At 45.4% G+C, this 17777-nt stretch overlaps 2 protein-coding genes across 2 annotated transcripts in view; both read left to right on the top strand.

The window, feature by feature from the left end:
* Positions 1–8974, top strand: part of LOC309808032 (forkhead-associated domain-containing protein 1-like) — a gene marked incomplete at both ends in the record, with an annotated part of 57804 nt that extends 48830 nt beyond the window's left edge. The window contains one exon of the mRNA XM_082628044.1: positions 8964–8974. Within this exon, the coding sequence (XP_082484170.1) occupies positions 8964–8974 (11 nt within the window). The remainder of the gene's footprint in view (positions 1–8963) is intronic.
* Positions 1–17777, top strand: part of LOC309808850 (forkhead-associated domain-containing protein 1-like) — a gene marked incomplete at both ends in the record, with an annotated part of 409265 nt that overhangs the window by 259332 nt on the left and 132156 nt on the right. The gene's annotated exons all lie outside the window — the stretch shown is intronic.

The raw sequence follows: 17777 nt of genomic DNA, 5'->3' as shown, positions 1-17777 counted from the left end.
GGGTCTTCGTTGCTGTGCACGGGCTTTCTCAAGTTGCAGTGAGCAGGGTCTACTCTTCACTGTGGTGCATGGGCTTCTCATTGCAGTGGCTTCTCTTGCTGCAGACCATGGGCTCCAGGCACGTGGGCTTCAGTAGTTGCAGCATGAGGGCTTCAGTAGCTGTGGCTCACGGACTCTAGAGTGTAGGCTCAGTAGTTGTGGCCCACGGGCATAGTTTCTCCACAGCATGTGGGATCTTCCTGGACCAGGGCTCGAACTCCTGTCCCCTGCATTGACAGGGGGATTCTTAAACACTGCACCATGAGGGAAGTCCCCTCATTAGCTATTTAAACCTCAGTCTTCTGACACATGCCATTCTACAGATGAGGAGACTGAGGCACTCTCAGCGATGCCCAGGAGCTTGTTACAGCTTGCACAGCAAGTGAGAGACAGTGATGTGATTTGGGCTCAGCTCTGCCACCTTGTACACCTCATGCTTTCACACCCACTTTGCATTTCCACCCAACTCCTGTCGCTTCAGTGACCACTTCTCACACCCACCCGGACCCAGCCAGAAAGAGCTGGAGATGGGGAGAAGGAACCCCACAGTGTTCCAAACACTGAGGCCTTTATCAAACCCTGAAGGCAGCTGCTGGTTCATTTATAGGGAATTTCACCAAAAATTCTCCACCCAGAATGTCTGGATTTACCAGTCAACTTCCTTCCTCCTGAAACTAAATCCAAAAGAAAAAAAAAAATTTTCTTAAGTTTTAAAGAACTACTTTAAAATTGGCCACTGATCTGGTACATAAATTATATCTCAACAACGTTGATAAAAAAGCAATTGGAAATTGATGAATTTTGGCCTCAGTGCATAATTCTGCTTAAAACCGTAGTCAGATTTGGTTCAACATGACGGAGTGGAAGGACATGCTGTCACTCCCTCTTTCGAGAACACTGGAATCACAACTAACTGCTGAACAATCATCGACAGGAAGACACTGGAACTCACCAAAAAAGATACCCCACATGCAAAGACAAAGGAGAAGGCGCAAAGAGACAGTAGGAGGGGCGCAATCCCAATGAAATCAAATCCCATCACTGCTGGGTGGGTGACTCACAAACTGGAGAACACTTATACCACAGAAGTCCACCCACTGGAGTGAAGGTTCTGAGCCCCACGTCGGGCTTCCCAACCTGGGGGTCCGGCAATGGGAGGAGGAATTCCTAGAGACTCAGACTTTGAAGGCTAGTGGGATTTGATTGCAGGACTTTGGCAGGACTGGGGGAAAGAGAGATTCCACTCTTGGAGGGCACACACAAAGTAGTGTGTGCATTGGGACCCAGGGGAAGGAGCAGTGACCCCATAGGAGACTGAACCTGACCTACCTGCTAGTGTTGGTGGGTCTCCTGCAGAGGCGGGGGGCAGCTGTGGCTCACCAAGGGACAAGGACACTGGCAGCAGAAGTTCTGGGAAGTATTCCTTGGCATGAGCCCTCCCAGAGTATGCCATTAACCCCACCAAAGAGCCCGGGTAGGCTCCAGTGTTGGGTCACTTCAGGCCAAACAACTAACAGGGAGGGAACCCAGACCCACCCATCAGCAGACAAGCAGATTAAAGTTTTACTGAGCTCTGCCTACCAATGCCACAGCCAGCTCTACCCACCACCAGTCCCTCCTATCAGGAAACTTCCACAAGCCTCTTAGATAGCCTCATCCACCAGAGGGCAGACAGCAGCAACAAGAAGAACTACAATCCTGCAGCTTGTGGAACAAAAACAATATTCACAGAAAGACAGAAAAGATGAAAAGGCAGAGGGCTATGTAACAGATGAAAGAACAAGGTAAAACCCCAGAAAACAACTAAATGAAATGGAGATAGGCAACCTTCCAGAAAAAGAATTCAGAATAATGATAGTGAAGATGATCCTGGACCTCAGAAAAAGAATGGAGGCAAAGATCGAGAAGATGCAAGAAATGTTTAACAAAGATCTAGAAGAATTCAAGAACAAACAAACAGAGATGAACAATACAATAACTGAAAAAAAAAACACACTAGAAGGAATCAATAGAATAACTGAGGCAAAAGAACGGATAAGTGACCTGGAAGACAGAATGGTGGAATTCACTGCTGCGGAACAGAATAAAGAAAAAAGAATGAAAAGAAATGAAGACAGCTTAAGAGACCTCTGGGACAACATTAAACACAACAACGTTCACATTATACGGGTCCCAGAAGGAGAAGAGAGAGAGAAAGGACCCGAGAAGATATTGAAGAGATTATAGTCAAAAACTTCCCGGGGCTTCCCTGGTGGCGCAGTGGTTGGGAGTCTGCCTGCCAATGCAGGGGACACGGGTTCGAGCCCTGGTCTGGGAAGATCCCGCATGCCGCGGAGCAACTAGTCCCGTGAGCCACAACTACTGAGCCTGCGCGTCTGGAGCCTGTGCTCCGCAACAAGAGAGGCCGCGATACTGAGAGGCCCACGCACCGCGATGAAGAGTGGTCCCCGCTTGCCACAACTAGGAGAAGCCCTCGCACAGAAACGAAGACCCAACACAGCAAAAATAAATTAAAAAAAAAAAAACAAAAAAAACAAAAAAAAAACTTCCCTAACATCGGAAAGGAAATAGCCACCCAAGTCCAGGAAGCACAGAGAGTCCCATACAGGAGAAACCCAAGGAGAAACACACCGAGACACATCGTAATCAACTTGGCAAAAATTAAAGAAAAATTATTGACAGCAGCAAGGGAAAAATGACAAATAACATACAAGGGAACTCCCAGAAGGTTAACAGCTGATTTCTCAGCAGAAACTCTACCAACCAGAAGGGAGTGGCATGATATACTTAAAGTGATGAAAGGGAAGAACCTACAACCAAGATTACTCTACCCAGCAAGGATCTCATTGAGATTCGATGGAGAAATCAAAAGCTTGACAGACAAGCAAAAGCTAAGAGAATTGAGCACCACCAAACCAGCTCTACAACAAATGTTAAAGGAACTTCTCTAAGTGGGAAACACAAGAGAAGAAAAGGACCTACAGAAACAAACCCAAAACAATTAAGAAAATGGTCATAGAAACATACATATCGATAATTACCTTAAACGTGAATGGATCAAATGCTCCAACCAAAAGACACAGGGTTGCTGAAAGGATACAAAAACAAGACCCATCTATATGCTGTCTCCAGGCGACCCACTTCAGACCTAGGGACACATACAGACTGAAAGTGAGGGGATGGAAAAAGATATTCCATGCAAATGGAAATCAAAGGAAAGCTGGAGTAGCAATACTCATATCAGGTAAAATACACTTTAAAATAAAGAATGTTACAAGAGACAAGGAAGGACACTACGTAATGATCAAGGCATCAATCCAAGAGGAAGATATAACAATTATAAATATATATGCACCCAACATAGGAACACCTCAATACAAAAGGCAATCGCTAACAGCTCTAAAAGAGGAAATCAACAGTAACACAATAATAGTGGGGGACTTGAACACCTCACTTACACCAATGGACAGATCATCCAAAGAGAAAATTAATAAGGAAACACAAGCTTTAAATGACACAATAGACCAGATAGATTTAATTGGTATTTGTAGGACATTCCGTCCAAAAACAGCAGATTGCACTTTCTTCTCAAGTGCGCACGGAACATTTTCCAGGATAGGTCACGTTTTGGGTCACAAATCAAGCCTCAGGAAATTTAAGAAAATTAAAATCATATCAAGCATCTTTTCTGACCACAACGCTATGAGATTAGAAATGAATTACAGAGAAAAACCTGTAAAAAAAACAAACACATAGAGGCTAAACAGTATGTTACTAAATAACCAAGAGATCACTGAAGAAATCAAAGAGGAAATCAAAAAATACCTTGAGATAAATGACAATGAAAACACGACTATCCAAAACCTATGGGATGCAGCAAAAGCATCCCATAGTTCTAAGAGGGAAGTTCATAGCTATACAAGCCTACCTCAAGAAACAAGAAAAATCTCAAATAAACAATCTAACGTTACACCTAAAGGAACTAGAGAAAGAAGAACAAACAAAACCCAAAGTGAGCAGAAGGCAAGAAATCATAAAGATCAGAGCAGAAATAAATGAAATAGAAACAAAGAAAACAATAGCAAAGATCAATAAAACTAAAAGATGGTTCTTTGAGGAGTTAAACAAAATTGATAAACCATTAGCCAGACTCATCAAGAAAAAGAGGGAGAGGACTCAAATCAATAAAATTAGAAAGGAAAAAGAAGTTACAACAGACACTGCAGAAATACAAAGCATCCTAAGAGACAACTACAAGCAACTCTCTGCCAATAAAATGGACAACCTGGAAGACATGAACAAATTCTTAGAAAGTTATAACCTTTCAAGTCTGAACCAGGAAGAAATAGAAAATATGAACAGACCAATCACAAGTAATGAAATTGAAACTGTGATTAAAAATCTTCCAACAAACAGAAGTCCAGGACCAGAAGGCTTCACAGGTGAATGCTATCAAACATTTAGAGACGAGCTAACACCCATCTTTCTCAAACTCTTCCAAAAAATTGCAGAGGAAGGCACACTCCCAAACTCATTCTCTGAGGCCACCATCACCCTGATACCAAAACCAGACAAAGATACTACAAAAAAAGAAAATTACAGACCAATATCACTGATGAATATAGATGCAAAAATCCTCAACAAAATACTAGCAAACAGAATCCAGCAACACATTAAAAGGATCATACACCATGATCAAGTGGCATTTATCCCAAAGAGGCAAGGATTCTTCAATATATGCAAATCAATCAATGTGATACACCATATTAACAAATTGAAAAAGAAAAACCATATGATCAGCTCAATGGATGCAGAAAAAGCTTTTGACAAAATTCAACTCTGATTTATGATAAAAACTCTCCAGAAAGTGGGCATAGAGGGAACCTACTTCACCATAGTAAAGGCCATATATGACAAAGGCACAGCAAACATCATTCTCAATGGTGAAAAACTGAAAGCATTTCCTCTAAGATCAGGAACAAGACAAGGATGTCCACTCTCACTACTATTCTTCAACATAGTTTTGGAAGTCCTAGCCACAGCAATCAGTGAAGAAAAAGCAATAAAAGGTATCCAAATTGAAAAAGAAGAAGTAAAACTGTCACTGTTTGCAGATGACAGGATACTCTACAGAGAGAATCCTAAAGATGCCACCAGAAATCTACTAGAGCTAATCAATGAACTTGGTCAAGTTGCAGGACACAAAATGAATGCACAGAAATCTCTTGCATTCCTATACACTAATGATGAAAAATCTGAAAGAGAAATTAAGGAAACACTCTCATGTACCACTGCAACCAAAAAATACAATAGCTAGGAATAAACCTACCTAGGGAGACAAAGACCTGTATGCAGAAAACTGTAAGACACTGATGAAAGCAATTAAAGATGATAGCAACAGATGGAGAGATATACCATGTTCTTGGATTGGAAGCATCAATATTGTGAAAATGGCTATACTACCCAAAGCAATCTACAGATTCAATGCAATCCCTATCAAATTACCAATGGCATTTTTTAGAGAACTAGAACAGAAAAGCTTAAAATTTGTGTGGAGAGAAAAAAGGCCCCGAATAGCCAAAGCAGTCTTGAGGGAAAAAAATGGAGCTGGAGGAATCAGACTCCCTAACTTCAGCCTATACTACAAAGCCACACTAATCAAGACAATATGGTACTGGCACAAAAACAGAAATATAGGTCAATGGAACAGAATAGAAAGCCCAGAGATAAACCCACACACCTATGGTCAACTAATCTATGACAAAGGAGTCAAGGATATACAGTGGAGAAAAGACAGTCTCTTCAATAAGTGGTGATGGGAAAACTGGACAGCTACATGTAAAAGAATGAAATTAGAACACTCCCTAACGCCATACACAAAAGTAAACTCAAAACGGATTAGAGACCTAAATGTAAGACCAGACACTCTAAAATTCTTAGAGGAAAACATAGGAAGAACACTCTTTGACATAAATCACAGCAAGATATTTTTTGATCCACTTCCTAGAGTAATGGAAATAAATACCAAAATAAACAAATGGGACCTAATGAAACTTCAAAGCTTTTGCACAGCAAAGGAAACCATAAACAGGATGAAAAGACAACCCTCAGACTGGGGGAAAATATTTGCAAAGGAAGCAACTGACAAATGATTAATATCCAAAATATATAAAGAGCTCATGCAGCTCAATATTAAAAAAACAAACAACCCAATCCAAAAATGTGCAGAATACCTAAATAGACGTTTCTCCAAAGAAGATATACCGCTGGCCAAGAAGCACATGAAAAGCTGCTCAACATCATTAATTATTAGAGAAATGCAAATCAAAACTGCAATGAAGTATCACCTCACACCAGTTAGAATGGGCATCATCAGAAAATCTACAAACAACAAATGCTGGAGAAGGTGTGGAGAAAAGGGGACCGTCTTGCACTGTTGGTGGGAATGTAAATTGATACAGCCACGATGGAGAACAGTATGGAGGTTCCTTACAAAACGAAAAATAGAATTACCATAGGACCCAGCAATCCCACTACTGGGCATATACCCAGAGAAAACCATAATTCAAAAAGCCACATGCACCCCAATGTTCATTGCAGTACTATTTACAACAGCCAGATCATGGAAGCAACCTAAATGCCCATCGACGGACGAATGGTTAAAGAGGAAGTGGTACATATATACAATGGAATATTACTCAGCCATAAAAAGGAACAAAATTGGGTCATTTGTAGAGACGTGGATGCATCTAGAGACTGCCATACAGAGTGAAGTAAGTCAGAAAGAGAAGAACAAATATCCTATATTAACGCATATATGTGGAACCTAGAAAAATGGTAAAGATGAACCAGTTTGCAGAGCAGAAATGGAGACACACATGTAGAGAACAAACGTATGGACACCAAGGGGAGAAAGCGGCAGGGGGTGGGGGTGGTGGTATGATGAATTGAGAGATTGGGATTTACATGTATACACTGATGTGTATAAAATGGGTGACTAATAAGAAAAATATAAATAAATAAACATTTTAAAAAAGGAGAGAGGAAAAAAAAACCATAGTCAATGCTTGGGGGCCTTTGTTCTCTTGTTCTCTGTTTACTGTCTTTCCCTCTGTAACCGATTCTAGGTACACAGTTTCAATCCTAGAAATGGTGCTCTAGAAAGGACACAGATTGTGTATGGTGAACCTAGGAGATTCTAGCAGGAAACTGTAAGCTCCATGAAGGCAAAGGTTGGGCCCAGTAACCTTCTAGAACTCTGTTAGGACCGTGTCTGTTTGTCTGTTCTTTATTCATCCATCCACCCATCCGTCCATTAATCCAAAGAAATATTTTGGGGGGCCTATCCCGTGCCATGCCCTCTTCCAGGCTCTGAGAATTCAGCAGAGAACAAGACAGACATGATCCTTCCCCCTGTTACGCTCTAGTGAGGGAGACAGAAAAAACAAGTCAACAAATACATGCTCTAATATTTAAATGAACTAATGACTCTCCTTCAAACCTGGTTTTGAAAAAACAATGAAAGTAACAGGTCCTGTAGGAATTATTAGTGCAAACAGCTACCTTGACATGTAGCTGACACATTAATGAGCATCTTTTTCTTGAACTGAACCCAATTTTGCTGAAATATTCCTTTCAGTTATTCTCCCATTTCAGAGGTTTCCTGAGAAAATGACATGTCTTTTTCAGGTACATGGATGAGGCTGAATTATTCCCACATACCTTTTTTATTTTTGGCCATACCACGCGGCTTGCAGGATCTTAGTTCCCTGACCAGGGATCAAACCCAGGCCTCCAGCAGTGGAAGCACAGAGTCCTAACCACTGGACTGCCAGGGAATTCCCCACATACCTTTTTTTAAATAATTGAAATATATTTGACATAGAATATTATATAATTTCCACATATCTTTGAATATCAGCCGGTCCCAATTTGAGTATTATTTAAAGTGGCTGCCGATATCTGGGGGAAAAAATGTTTTTTTACAAAGAAATTATCTAGAAATAATTACACTGATGCATCATGCTCTTGCCTCCCCTACCACTGGAGCTTCACTTATAACTGAAGAAGAATATTTTATAGCAAGGCATATATGAACCAGAGGCTCCATCGGTTTGAACTCAAATCGAGTTTCAACCACTGACATTTTAGTTTCTTAACTATTCTACTGCCTGCAGAGCATTCCACCAGAAGTGTAAGCCACATGGCAGGTTGATTTATGGTTCTGATTACTTTATGTGTTTTCCCTGGTCCCCGAAGGTGTGTGCATAATGATTTGCTCTCAGAGATCTTCGATCTGCTACAGTATCACTAGAAAATTCTTACCTCCATGTGCTCTTATACGCCTGTGCTAATTAGAAACCAAATTATCATCCTGAAACAATCACTCCTCCTAGCACTCTTAACTTTCTTATGATTCAGTGCCCATTTTATTACACAGCTTAACAGACATTAAACATCTTGGAATTTATGCCATTACAAACAATATGGATATTTACTTTGATAGTAAAAGTATCAAAGAGGTTTGAAGACTCTTTGGAGTTTTCCAGCAATCCAAAATCCTAAAACTCTGACACTCAGATTGAAATATTTTCAATCTGTCAAAACCACTGGAGTCTTAGAGGGGAACGTATGTTTTCCCTTCTGGAAGTTTGTCTCTGTGTGTTCTATCTCTGGTATCATGCAAATAAAAGCATTAAGCTGAGAAGAGCTTACAAACACTTTCAGTGTTCCAAGGACCTTTTATGGAAAAGTTGTATTACCCCCAACAGAGAAAAGTAAGATGTGAAAGAATTTTTTCACTCAAAGTTTCCAAAGCACAAACATGCAAAAGTATAGCCTTGGGGAGAGTGGGGGTCAGAGTGGCCTGTGTCCCCGCAACTTCTAGCATAGACCCCCCCCCATTAATGTCTCTGGTGCCCCAGGGAAAAAGTAAGTGTAACTGCCCCAAATGTCCTAGACTCTGAACCATGATGGTGTATGAAACGAGTCAGAAAACTTGTGAGACCTTGACGGTTCTGTTAATTCTACCAGAGTAATAATGACAAGATTTCCAAGGACCCAAACCAAGACCAAAGGCTGTGAGCGCCATCTGGTGGCCATATCAGCACGCCCGAACTCCATTACCTGGGCATGCCCAACACCTCCCCCCAATCTTTTTTTTTTTTTTTTTTTTTTTAGCGTGATGCCCGCAACCTGGTCTGATGGTAAACAGGGAAATTCCTGTATTTCTTCTTTTGGAGGGATTATTTTTATTTAAGACACTGAGTCTCTATTTACTCTTATAACAGTTATTTTTAATTTAATGCACGTTTTTAAGTTTAAAAAGGGAGCTGCTTCTACGAAAAACGCTAAGAAATTATAGTGGGACTAGCCAAGAGACATGGGAAAAATAGTGAAAGTGGTATATGAATGACTGAAGTTTAGGAACTCTCTTCGGGTGGGGTTGCCAGATAAAGTAAGGACACCCAGTTAAATTTGAATTTTAGAATTTCGTTGTAGTGTGTGTCCCAAATATTGCATGGGACACATTTGCACTGAAATATTATTCATTATCTGAAATCCTATTTTAAGTGAACATCCTTTTTTCCTCCCCTAAATCTGGCAACCTTACCTTAGGAGAACAAAGAAATTGCACCCAGGACTTCCCTGGTGGGACAGTGGTTAGGGATCCGCCTGCCAGTGCAGGGGACACGGGATCGAGCCCTGGTCCGGGAAGATCCCACCTGCCGTGGAGCATCTAAGCCTGTGCGCCACAACTACTGAGCGCTCGTGCCACAACTACTGAAGCCCGTGTGTTTAGAGCCCAGGCTCCGCAACAAGAGAAGGTGCCGCAATAAGCCTATGCACCGCAACAAAGACGCAACGCAGCCAAAAATAAATTAATAAATAAATAAAATTTATTTTTAAAAAAGGAAAAGAAATTGCATCCTTCTCCTTGTCACTTCCATTTTGATCTATCAAAACAAGCTAGTGGGGCTTCCCTGGTGGTGCAGTGGTTGACAGTCCGCCTGCCGATGCAGGGGACACAGGTTCGTGCCCCGGTCTGGGAAGATCCCACATGCTGCAGAGCGGCTGGGCCCGTGGGCCATGGCCACTGAGCCTGCACTTCCGGAGCCTGTGCTCCACAACGGGAGAGGCCACAACAGTGAGAAGCCCGCGTACAGCAAAAAAAAAAAAAAAACAAAAAACAAGCTAGCTCTTGTCCTGTCTATGGATTGCTTGACATTTATGCCCCAATAAACGTGTCCCTGTGGGAGTACTGAGGCCTGACATCTGAAAAATCACAGGGCAAAGGCCCACAGTGCACCTTGAGGTGGGAATGTCCGGGCCACTCAGAACAAGCAGTCTGGCCACATCAGACCGAGAGGGAGGGGGTTCTGGGCCCAGCTCTCTTTCCCGGCCTCTCGGGTACCTGCTCTGTGGAGGCCGAGGCCTGGCAGCTACTTTCGGGCCCTTACCAACGTTGCATTTGATGGAGAGCCTTCCGCACCCCACGTGTAGACCTAGACCCCTGGAGGGGGGCCCGCCCTTGAGGGGGCTCTGAGCCATGGACTTAGAGGGTGCTCACAGCAGCCATAGATAGAGCCGGCCTGTGGTGCTCCCACCCACGATTCCTGTATTTCCTTTATTTTTTTATTATTTTTTTTTTTTGCGGTACGCGGGCCTCTCACTGTTGTGGCCTCTCCCATTGCGGAGCACAGGCTCCAGATGCGCAGGCTCGGCAGCCATGGCCCACAGACCCAGCCGCACCGCGGCATGTGGGATCTTCCCGGACTGGGTCACGAACCCGCGTCACCTGCATCGGCAGGCGGACTGTCACCCACCTCGTCACCAGGGAAGCCCCTGTATTTCCTCTTAATAACAACCACACTGGCGTTTAAGTGAGCCTGGCAAGGCTTACAAATGCACACATAAAGATTACCAACTACCTTCCCCAGAGACGGACGAGGGAAGTTGAAGCTAAAACACACCGTGAGGGCTTCCCTGGTGGCGCAGTGGTCGAGAGTCCACCTGCCGATGCAGGGGACACGGGTTCGTGCCCCGGTCTGGAAAGATACCACATGCCGCGGAGTGGCTGGGCCCCTGAGCCATGGTCGCTGAGCCTGCGCGACCAGAGCCTGTGCTCTGCAATGGGAGAGGCCACAACTGTGAGAGGCCCGCATACAGCAAAAAAAACCCAAAATAAACCCAAAACAAAAGAAAGAAAACACCCCGTGGGTAGTCAGAGGAGAGGACCGTCATAGCTCATCCCCCTGTGCCGTGTGCCAGGCTTGATCTGAGCACCTGTACACATGTTAACTTATTAAAATACTTCTAACAATCCTATCAGGTTGGGACTACCATCACCCCGCGTGCAGACTGAACAAAAGGAAACAGAATATGGTGTCCTCCTTGTGCTCACAAAGCCCGTTAACTGGCAGAGACAGGACTTGAAGGCCACAGTCCGGCTCCCGAGTCCATGCCATGCTTTACAGCCTCCAACTTCTCACGCTCATTCCTAGAGCCACCTGGGAAGGAGGAACCAGGCAACTAAAGACTGGGTTTGAATCAGACTCCACGTCTGACCAGCCGCGTGATCCCGAGCAGGGGGCCTCGCCTCTCTGAGTCTCAACCTGGCTCCCTTGCAAAATGGGCACATTAATGGGAACGTCAGCCTTCAGCAACGCTGTGACGAGTATCAGTGTAGCATGTGTGAATGGGCTCTGTAAACTCTGGAGTGTTCTGTGAGGTATAAACGACCCTCTATTCTCATTAGAGGGAATTCATTTCATAACCTGCTCCCGGCTCTTGAACTTTGCTGTGCATCCAGTCAGTGCTGGATGATCTGGAACCAACAGCTGGTCTATTTATGGATGAAAACCCACAGGTCATAGGAAGACAGCAGCACCGGAGCCCCTGGGTGGCCACAAAGATAAGGTTCGTGTCTTGAGGACCGATGACATGGTGGTCACTGAAGGAACAGGCCCCCTCCTGCCCCTTCCACTAGTGACAACTGAAAACCTTGGTTTCCCCAACACCCCGATCCAAGATCAGCCCGACTCTTTGCCCAACGTTGGAGAAGTACCGGCGTGTCCTGCAGGCCTGGCTGGCCCCCTCTGACTGTGTGTTGCCTCCTTCCACAGATCAGTGCCCTACAGCAAGGCTACAACCAGGTGCTGAGCCAGACCCTGGAAATCACCTCCCTGAAGCACGAGGCCGAGAACTTAAGGAGGGACGCCGCAATCACGTCAGGTGAGGCCCTTCTGCATTCAGGCCCCAGAGCTTCTGCCCTCCCCGCTGCAGACATCACCAGTCAACCAGCGCACCTGTGCCCGTGACACGGGTGCAGCCTCAGGGATCACCCGTGTCGGTGCATTAGAGTTCTCCCTCAGTGGAGGTTTCTTGCCACCCAGTTCCGAGGGCAGGGCCTGGTAAATATTTGAGAGAATGGTATCTCTTGGCTACAAGGTCTCCTGAGCACTGGCCCCACCAGGGAGAACACAGGTCGCCTTGTGGCTTGGGTGGTTCCACAAAGCAGCCTGAGTGCAAACTAGAGCATGGACAAAATGGGGTCACTCCTTTAAGGCACCCATAGTCTCACCCATTTCAGCCGAGTGCACTTGGGCCCAAAGGAAACCATTTTCTAATTTGATCAGAGGTGGTTCCCTGATAAAGGGCTTGGGTTGGGAGAGGGGCAGCCAATGCACAGCTGTGACTGAGCTTTGATTCCCTGGATTCCTTCATTGCTTCCACATGTTTCTTGAGCTCCTTCTAGGTGTCAGGCCCCGTTCCAGGCTCCGGGGAGGGAGAGCCAAGCAAGACAGTCAGATTCCTGTACTCACAGATTTGGGAGGGGGTGACAGACAATAAAAGTAAACGGATGAATAAACAAGCCCACTTCAGAGAGCAGTGGTGCTGTGGAGAAAATAAACTGTGTGTCGTGGTGGCCAGCGCTTCAAGGGGGGAGGCCAAGGGGGACCAGCTTAGTGGGTGTGCAACCATGGAACTCAGGTGGGACTTGAACCCGTGGGCTGGGACTCGAACCCAGTCAGAACCCACTATCTTTTAATCGAGATCATGCATCTGGTCTCGGGACTTACTAAAGCTCAGGTTCTTTATGTCTCATCGCAGAAAGAATTCAGTGAGAGACAAAGTAAGAAGTGGATTTCTTTAGAGAGAAACACACTCCACAGACAGAGTGTGGGCCATCTCAGAAGGCTAGAGGCCCCCAAATATGGGGCGGTTAGTTTTTATGGGCTGGGTAATTTTATAGGCTAATGATTGGGACAACTCTAATATTTTGGGGAAGAGGCGGGGATTTCCAGGAATTGGGCCAACACCCACTTTTTTTTTTTTTTTTTTTCTGTACGCGGGCCTCTCGCTGTTGTGGTCTCTCCCGTTGCGGAGCACAGGCTCTGGACACGCAGGCTCAGTGGCCATGGCTCACGGGCCCATCCGCTCCACGGCATGTGGGATCTTCCCGGACCGGGGCACGAACCCATGTCCCCTGCATCGGCAGGCGGACTGTCAACCACCGCGCCACCAGGGAAGCCCCACCACCCACTTTTTGACCTTTATGGTCAGCCTCGGAACAGTCCTGGTGCTGGTGCGTGTGTCATTTTGCTCATGTATTACAATGAGCCTGTAATGGGGCTCCAGTTCCCCTGGAAGTCGAATCTTACGCCCCCTTGGACCTAGCCGATTCTAACCAGTTTATGCTGTATCCTCCACGGCTATGTCCTTCTTTTAGAGAGGACCTGTTTCAGGTGGGCAAGGACAAGCCAAGGGCAAGCGAGGCTGCGTGGAGTGAACAGAGGATTGTGGGGCTGGGCAGGGTCGGGGGGTCTGGGTTTTTATTCCAAGGGTGTTGGGAATCCAGTGGAGTTTTTTAAGCCGAAACTGACATGCCTAGAGACCTGAAGAGGATGGGACCACTCACAGACGAGGGGAGGGAGAGAAGCAGGTGACAGGGAGGAGGCAGTGAGCCTCGGAGGGGCACATCACTCTGAAGGCAGCCAGCGCGTAGCAGGAAACATACCCACTGCTGTAGAAGCCAGGCACAGCATTGAGTCGCACGTGAATCCCCATCTCTGTATGAATCTGTGCTTTTCTTCTGCCTCACTCTGCAACTTAATCACACCCAGCCCCACCCCCTGCTGCCCCCAGGTCTCTGCTTATTCTCCTCCCTCACTTGGGATGTCCTCAGATATTTTCTGAGCACCTCCCCCAGGCTAGGTGCTGTTCTGGGCACCAGGAATGGAAGGATGAACTCGCTGGTCCTCACCTTCCTCCCGTATGTCGGCCAGTGAAACCTCATCCAAGCATCAAGCCTGTCTCAGATCCCACCTTCTCCGATCAGGGAGTCGGACAGACCTGGGTTGGGATAATGCTTGAGATGGGCTGGACCCACTCAAAGTGTGGCAAGCCCCAGAGGGATTTCCAAGTAACTGAACTGTGTCCTGGAGGCAAAGCTCATTTTTAAAATGAAATTCTGGAGCATTTTGTGCTTTATTTCATAGACATTCTTGATTGAAACCTACCACTAAAACTGGGCCTGATGTTCTTTTAAGAAAAGAACCGTAGGAGATAACCCAATACCACTGCATTTATGCACCCTTCTTCCCACTTTTATTCAAAATGATACTACAATGCAAGAGGGAAGAGATATGGGGAGATATGTATATGCATAACTGATTCACTTGGTTATAAAGCAGAAACTAACACACCATTGTAAAGCAATTATACTCCAATAAAGATGTTTAAAAAAATGATACTACAGTAATGGAGTAGTTATCTATTGCTGCATAACAAGTTACCCCAAAATGTAATGGATAAAACCCCAACCAATATTTATTATCTCCCCCAGTTTCTGTAGTTCAGGAATTTGAGCGGGGGGTGACTTAGTTCTCATGAGTTGCAGGCAAGATGTCGGCTGGGGCATCAGTCATGTCATCTAAAGCCTCGGGGGGAGCCGGAGGATCCCCCTTCAAAATGGCTGCTCATGTGGCTATTGGCTGGAGGCCTTAGTCCCTCAGCACACATGCTTCTCTCTAGGGCTGCTTGAGTGTCGTCACGACACAGCAGTTGGCTTCCCCCAGAGTGAATGATTGGAGAGAGAGCAAAGAGGAGGCCACAGTGTGTTTTATGACCCAGCCTGAGAGGAAACAGTCCGTCATTTCCAGAGTATCATATTGGTGACCCATGGCAGCCCTATTCAGGGTGGGAGGGGCTACACAAGGCATGAATTCTAGGTGGTAGGGATCATTGGGCCCATTTTGGAAGCTGGCTGCCGAGAAAAATCATAGGCGCCATGGAACAAACATAATTTAGCCACTTTGTGTTCTTGGGACATACCACATCATTTGACCCTTACAATAACTCTGTGTGGGACAGACAGTGGGAGGTGAAATAGCTTGTCCAAGACCACCAAGCTAATAAGTGGTAGAGAGGGGTCCAAACTCAGAGGACTGTGAAACCAACCACCCACCCCATCAATAGTGTCCAGCAGTTCCCTCTGCCACACGCCCGTCTCCTGGCCTCTGGAGAAGAATTCCTGGACCTTCCCTGTGCTGGGCCTTTGTTCCCCAGGCCCATGGTGTGGCCTCTCCTCCCGGCTTTGCCTGGCCTGTGCCCACAAGGGGCCCCCAAAGGCTTCTCCTCTCGCTGGTGCTGACTGCCCCTCATTCTCACTGAAGCCTCAAACCCTGTTCCGTGGACTTTGCTCTCATTCCCATTCCTGCTCTGTGACCCTTGGAAAAAGCCTCCCCAGTTCTAGGCGGGCACCGGTGGTGGCCCGGGTTTGGAACGTCTTGTCCGAACGTTGGCTGAGAGCCATGGTGTTGCCAAGAATCCTTCTTGCCTCTTTGACCTCCATGAGTCTTTTGTTTTGGTTTGGTTTGGTTCTTTTACAGAGATGGTGTCATCTTTGCAAAGAGACGTGTTAGTAAAGGATGGTCAAGCTCAACAACTACAACAGGAGGTGAATCAACTGAAAAGTGAGAACAAAGAAAAGGATCACCAGCTCGAAGCCCTCAGCTCCAGAGTGAGTGTCGGGTCATCAGCAAATTGTAGCTGCGAAAAGCAGACACAGTGGAGTCACATGACACACGGTGGTGAGATGAGGCCAGTGCCCAAGGACACAGGGAGGGTAGCTGCTGGGCAGGTGGCCAACTTCTCTGAAGCCTTTCAAAGGACAGTGTGTATGTGGCTCAGAAGAAGCATAATAGATTTTCACATCCAGCAAACATTTTCTAACCCCTATTATAAATTAGTTTGTTTAATCCCAGCAACAAACCCACCTATGAGCATATACTGCCATTGCAAAGTTTAACATTAAACAGAATACGATCTCTCTGTGAGCACGGATGACCACACGGCTGCATCGTGGTCCCAGCACCGCTGGTTCTCATAACTGTCTTCACAGCAGAACGTCTGAAGATCCAGATGCAAACACGCAGACGCTCATTTCTTCCTTAGACTCTAGTGTGTAGAATGTCTCTATGGAAGATGAACGTGGTAGGCAAGCAAAGAGCTTTTTACATGTAACTTTGACCCTTTGCAAATCTTGCCTTCAATGCTAACTTTAGAATCCTGACTCTATAGGATAAGATTTCTCAGTATTTGCATGATGTGCCTGTTTCTGTGAGTCAAGGTAAAACCTCAAAGCTTTCATCTCAGGTGGCAACTCAGAGATTCCCAGAGGCTACCCGATAGCTAGGTCTGCATGGGGGTGGGGTGAGAACAGATCTTGAGGTTCCAAGGAAAAGGCACAGTAAGTAATACCTGGTACGTAGTACCATACCCAGTTTGGAGCTGGTGAAAGGCACTGCACGAGCTTTGGGATCAGACAGACCAGGGTCCCATCCCAGAGCTTTCTTTTATTGTAACTTATTTGGCCTCCATTTCCCCATCTGTGAAATGGGGATGACAAAATCATTTTCTGAGAAGTGGGAGGCTGGTTTTCGTTGTGCTCTTCTGCCTCTGCCCCGGGTCAGCTGCCTGGCCAAGCCCTCTGCATTCGTTTCTCCCAAGCAGGGTGACTTCCCAGGCATGTGCTATAGCTGTTTAATGTGGTGTGTGTGTGTGTGTGTGTGTGTGTGTGTGTGTGTGTGTGTGTTGGGGACGGGAAGGGGATGCAGAGCTGGTGCTAAGTACAAGGAATCTGCAAAGACAGCACCTGCTTGGCTCTTCTACCTCCTGAAGTGCATTTGGATGATTTATGTCCCCGTTTCCCCTTCCTCGTTGACCTTGGAATGAGGGCCCTTCTCCTCTAGACTGTGCTGGCCAATAGCACAAGGGCTCGTCACCACCAAGGATACTGCTCTTGTGAACATTTGAGATGCCTTTTTTTTAATGACATATATCATGTGTGTTAATTTTAGAAAAATAAGTAGATGACATTGAGAAGAAAAAATAAAAAGAGAGGAGAGGAAATGCTACCTTGAGAAATCAGTGTTAATATTTTCATGTATGTTCTTCCAGTCTTGTTTCTATATATTGCCTAGAATTCAATCAATCAATCATTTTATAGTGAATTTATACTATGCACATTTTTTAAATTTTTAAATGCTTACTATTTTCCCGTGCTAATAAATCAACGCTCTTATCATTCGTCTTAAAAGCTACATACTTTCTCCTGGATGTATCCAGTGTTATAAAGTGGTCTGCTGTTATAAACAACACTTGGGTTGTTTCCTCTTTTTTTTTTTTCTTCCACTGTTACTGACAATTCTGTGAAGAGCATCCTTGAAACTACA

The sequence above is a fragment of the Mesoplodon mirus genome (genome assembly GCF_964341445.2).
Source record: "Mesoplodon mirus genome assembly, chromosome: 7".
Taxonomy (NCBI): domain Eukaryota; kingdom Metazoa; phylum Chordata; class Mammalia; order Artiodactyla; family Ziphiidae; genus Mesoplodon; species Mesoplodon mirus.
Note: the sequence above shows the minus strand (reverse complement) of the source record. Positions and strands in the feature narration are given on the sequence as shown.